This window comes from Hibiscus syriacus, unplaced genomic scaffold (genome assembly GCF_006381635.1).
Source record: "Hibiscus syriacus cultivar Baekdansim isolate YM2019G1 unplaced genomic scaffold, ASM638163v2 tig00017599_pilon, whole genome shotgun sequence".
In the NCBI taxonomy this organism is placed as follows: domain Eukaryota; kingdom Viridiplantae; phylum Streptophyta; class Magnoliopsida; order Malvales; family Malvaceae; genus Hibiscus; species Hibiscus syriacus.
Genome location: NW_024062411.1, coordinates 45,766 through 51,711, shown reverse-complemented (window position 1 = coordinate 51,711; position 5,946 = coordinate 45,766). Strand labels below are relative to the sequence as shown.

The 5,946-nt window shown below is 29.3% G+C and overlaps 1 protein-coding gene across 1 annotated transcript; it reads left to right on the top strand.

Moving 5' to 3' along the window:
* The first annotated feature begins 221 nt into the window (after positions 1 to 221).
* On the top strand, positions 222 to 4,533 carry LOC120208797. Its single transcript, XM_039207970.1, has 5 exons — positions 222 to 327; positions 1,029 to 1,261; positions 3,369 to 3,677; positions 3,780 to 3,867; positions 3,946 to 4,533. Exons 2-5 carry the CDS (start codon positions 1,248 to 1,250, stop codon positions 4,531 to 4,533), a joined length of 999 nt encoding a protein of 332 aa, XP_039063901.1. The 5' UTR covers positions 222 to 327; positions 1,029 to 1,247.
* Positions 4,534 to 5,946: the final 1,413 nt, after the last annotated feature.

Below are 5,946 nucleotides of genomic sequence, written 5' to 3'. Positions count from 1 at the left end.
TTTTTTAGTATTTTTTATATTTATTTTTTGTATATTTTAAATTTTAAATCTATAATAATGATTTTTTAATAAATAAATAAGAACCTGAAGTTTTGATAAAACTAATTTTAAATTTTAAATTTTAAATATCACTTAAGAGTCATCACTTGAGTTTGTTAGAGTTTCAAATTTCCCAAATATTAAAATCCCTACCTCTTACTCTATCTACCTCTCTCGAAAGTTTATTATGTTATCCCTTCTCTCACGATGACAACGACACTTCAGCACAAGCAGGCAACAAGTAGTCAATCTTACCAACACAGTCATAGCCCAGATCCCACAACAAAGGTACTGATCTCCTTTCCCCTTCTTGTTTTGCTTTCTCTCTTTTACTTAATTTAAGTACAATAAACAAGATCCTAAATAAATTAAGAGTATCTGGAAATTTTGATCAATAATGATTATTATAACACCTAAATGGCGGTGGAAGCAGTACAACCCAGGCGCCAGAAGTTTTATTTAGAATTTTTTTTATTTCTTTTTTCCGGGATATAGTACAGTAATGAAAACCCTTTTGTTTGCTTCTGATTCAATAAAGATATCTCAGTTTCTACTATTTGTTTCGTCTGTTGGAGGTAATTTTTCACTTTACGTTTAGAATTTGGGTCTCCTGTACCATAATCTGAGTCCCTTTTAACTGCATTTTCACTTTACGTTTAGTATTTTTCACTTTACGTTCAGTATTTGGGTCTCCAGTACCATATTCAGATTCACTTTTAAGTGCATTTTCCTCCTTTAAACTACCAAATGTAAACAATAGAACCTCAAAATCTTCAATTTAATTCCCTTTTGTTTGATGTTTCCCTCTTGTTTCTTTCTTTGTAATATTGTATATTAATTGGTATGGATCATATTATAGCTTCCGTGGTTGCTTGAATTTTTAACCTCTGTTTCGTGGTCTATTTAATATCTCCTCTAAGCTTTTGTTGACATTTTCTATACTAATTAATTTTCTTTATATTTTTGTTAATGTATTTTATATATGTTAGGGTTGATACAATGGATAGAAGTTGGATGTCACATACAAACAGATTTAGCACTGAATATCAAGAAGGAATTCGTGATTTCTTAAATCTTGCAAAACAAAATACAGACTCCAGTGGTAGGATTCGTTGCCCTTGCAAAGATTGTAACAACTGCTTATTTAAAAAGTTAGCAGATGTCAAGTTCGATTTGTTTCGACATGGATTTGCAGAGGATTATACTCAATGGACACATCACGGTGAGTATTTTTCAACCAAACAGTGATAAACAACATGATTTTAATGATAATAATCACATTAGTGAGGAAGTTCAACAAGAACATGGTGATATGTTTGAAATGTTAGATGACATACAAAAATCAACTTTCATTGGAACTAATATTGAAAGTTCATCTACGAATACTGAAACAGTTGAGCCGAAAGGGGAAGTAGAAAAGTTTAGGAAATTGTTAAATGATGCTCAACGTGAATTATATCCTGGTTGTAAGTACTCGAAGTTATCATTTCTTATGAAGATGATCCACAATAAAACAATTACCAATTCGAGTATCAAATCTTTTGATTTGAACTTAAAATTGTTCAAGGATGCTCTTCCGAAAGATGAAACGCTTACTGAATCTTATTATGAGGTGAAAAAGCTTTTGCGTGATCTTGGTCTGGGTTATATCAATATTGAAGCGTGTGTGAATGATTGCAGATTATATTGGAAACAATATGAGCATTTTGATCAATGTCCTAATTACCAAGCTTCAAGGTGGAATTTTGGTTTGGGAAAACATAGAAAGATTGCTCGTAAAATAGTCAAATATTTTCCTTTGAAACCTAGACTTCAAAGATTATTTATGTCTAAAGATGTTGCTGAAGACATGCGATGGCACAAGGAAAAATGTATTAATGATGATGTAATAAGGCATCCGGCTGATGCAACTGCTTGGCAGGAATTTGATAAAGAAAATGATTGGTTTGCTTTAGATTCACGTAATGTACGAATTGGGCTTTCTAGTGATGGTTTCAATCCTTTTGGCAATATGAGCACCAGCTACAGCATGTGGCCTGTTATTCTACTTCCTTATAATTTGCCACCTTGGAAATGTATGAAGGAGCCATTTTTGTTTCTGTCCACATTAATTCCAGGTAAGAATTCTCCTGGTAATGACATTGATGTTTATTTACAACCTTTAATAGATGAGTTTGAAGATTTATGGGAGAATGGTGTTGAAACATATGATGCGTACAGTAGTGAAAAATTCAACTGCACGCTGCATTGTTATGGACTATAAATGATTTTCCTGTATATGGTATGTTATCTGGGTGGAGTACAAAAGGAAAGTTGGCATATACTATTTGTAACAAGTGGACATATTCTGTTACTTTGAAGCATGGGCAGAAACAATGTTACATGGGTCATCGTAGATACTTGGATAAAACACACCCATGGAGAAAAAGTAAGAAATTTGATGATAAGCCGAAGTATAGGGATAAGCCTCTAGAATTATCCGGAGATGATATAGTTGAACAGACAAATTACATTTCTATGACTTTTGGGAAGCTACATACTAATAGAAAGCGCAAACGTACTGATGGAGAGATTAATTGTACGAAAAGAAGCATTTTTTTTAACCTTCCGTATTGGAAAACTTTAAAATTATGCCATTATTTGGATGTGATGCACATTGAGAAAAATATTTGTGAAAACATTTTGGGAACATTGTTGAATATCGATGGAAAGACAAAGGATAATGTTAAGAGTCGTCTGGATTTGGAAGAAATGGGCATTAGAAAAGAGTTGCACTTAAAACGTAATGGTGATAGGTTAGAAATGCCTATAGCATTCTACACACTGCCATTGTCAATTCGAAAAAAGTTTTTTTGAATGGCTTAGATTAATTAAGTTTCCTGACGGCTATTGTTCAAACTTATCTCGATGTGTAAATGTTGATGATGGCAAGTTGTATGGAATGAAAAGCCATGATTATCATGTTTTTATGCAACGAGTCCTTCCGGCAGCAACATATGGTTATCTACGAAAGGATCTTTACACTGTGTTATCTGAGTTGAGTTGTTTTTTCATAGATTTATGTTCAAAGACAGTTAAAAAAGACAAGTTATATAAGTTGCAAAGTGACATAGCTCTAATTTTGTGTAAGCTTGAAAGCATATACCCTCCGTCATTTTTTGTGGTTATGTTACACTTGTCTATTCACTTACCCCGTGAGGTTGAGTTAGGTGGTCCCGTTCACTATCGATGGATGTATTTTATTGAAAGGTAATATTAAATTTTTACTTTAACCTTTTTATTTATGTTCATTCGTCATTATGTATTCACGATTTATTTTTTATGAATAGGTTCTTAGGTACACTGAAAGACTCTGTGGGTAATAAAGCTCGCCCTGAAGGTTCCATCGCTGAAGCGTATGTGAACAAAGAGTGTCATAATTTTTGTTCTATGTACTTTCATGGAGTTGAAACTCGATATAACAGATTCGAAAGAAACTTTGACGGAGATCAAATAATGATTGAAAATGAGTATTCTATTTTTTCACAAAAAGCAAGAACTTTGGGAGCTGCAATATATTATACATTGTCCAATTCTGATTTCAGAACGATTCAATGGTATATACTTATCAACTGTGATGAGATAGAAGAGTACTTAAAGTAAGTTAATTTTTTTCATTAAAGTACATGTGAACTTTAAATGTTATTATACTTTATGAATGACTAAATATATATATATATATATATATATTTAATATATAGAATGCATATGGAGGAAATTCAAAAACATGGGAATGCTGACTTGCAACAAAGACATCAAGTTGAATTTCCCTCTTGGTTAAAACGATATGTAAGTGTTTCTCAATTCATATCATATCCAATAATAAAAATATATTTATTACTTAGACTTTTAAACTTATTTTCACAGGTTATTAAGTTGCATTTGGATGCTTCACTTGAATCGAACAATCATCTATATGTATTAGGTATTGGTCCTGATATACGTGTTAGTCGTTATACTGGTATAATTGTGAATGGGGTTAGGTTTCATACTATCAAGCGTGGATCTAGTCGTCGCACTCAAAATAGTGGTGTTTTAGTGCACGGAGTTCATAATTCAAAAGAAACTGATTTTTATGGTCAGTTAACAGATATTATTCAGCTTGATTACTGCAATGGGAATAAAGTTTTTATGTTTGAGTGTGACTGGTGGAATGTTGGTGACAAGAAAAATGGCATAAGAACAAATGGAGACTTGATAAGTGTGAACGTTAGTCGAAAATGGTATACATGTGACCGTTTTGTCTTAGCTACTCAGGTGGAGCAGGTTTTTTACATTGATGATGTAAAAAATGGAGATAACTGGAAATTTGTGCAAAAGACAAATCCCAGACATATATACGATGTTCCAGAAGTCGAAGGAAATGAAAGTAATCCAGCTCATGAGCCATATCAACAATTTGAACCTGGTTCCAATGATGTTCATCAAACTAATATTGTTGAATCAAGAAGATGAAGTCTATGAGATTGATTCTAGTCTTTTGTCTTCAAACAGTGGATCAATGTCAAATGCAAGAACAATTCATACTAGTTTATTTAATGAAGGTGATGATGATGAAGATGATGATGACACCATTATTAATTACTTAGATGATGATAGTGATAATAACAGTGGTGGTGGCGATAACGAAGATATGGATGACCGATATGAAGACGAAGAGGAGGAGGAGGAGGATTAGTTATAATTTCAATTGAGACAATTATTTTATTGAAAATATAATTTAGTTTAATTAATTACGATTGTTTGTATGCTTCTGAATGAAATTACTTTTGATTTGTCAATTATGCATATTGAGTTATTCAAATTCTTTACTTGATTTAATTATTTACATAATTATAATTAAGAGAAAAAGTTTAAAACTAGCTTCGTAAAAAATAAAGGAAAACATTTTGATAATATATTTTGTTATTATATTTTATTTGAAAATGTCATTGAATTATATATATATATATATATATACATCATAGAAATTGGATTTTGTTTAATTTTATTTTTATAATAATAGTAATAATTATATTTTATCATTATACTCAAACTGTATAACAACAAATATATTTTTTCATAATAAGCTAAAATCATTTATTAATTAAAAAAATAAATTTTTAGTTGTTATAATTTTTCTATAACAATAACTATAAAATTTTTACTATATAACATTTTTGGAACCAAAAAATACGGAGAAATGTCTATGATATTATAATTTTACATAATGATTAAAATATATAACTACAAAAATAATTGATTACAAAAAACTTGAATTTTATTGTTTGATGTGATATTTTTTTATAAAAATAACTATAAATTATAATTACAAAACGGATGAATATAAATTTTTGAAACAAAAAAAAAGTGGACAAAAATATTTATCACAATATATGTTATCACTATAATTATAATTTATAACTGCAAGTATAATTTGTCACAAAAATGTGAACACAATTATTTTTTGTGACAAATTTTTTTGTAATAATTATAAACACTTATAGTTACAAAAATTGTTACTATATGATTTTTTGGCGCAATAAAATATAGAGGAAAATCTTTATGATAATATATTTTGTTACTATATAATATTTTTGACACTAAAAATAGGGATAAATGGTTATGATAGTATAAATTTATAATGATTAAATATATAATTTAAAAAATAATTGATTACAAAAAACCTGAATTTTATTATTTGATTTGATAATTTTTTCTATAACAATAACTATAAATTATAATTATAAAAATTGTCAATATAACTTTTGAAACAAAAAAGTGAAGAAAAATAGTTATGACAATTAATATATGCTATCACTATAGTTAAAATTTATAACAACAAATATAATTTGTCACAAAAAACGTGAATATAATTTATTTTTTGTG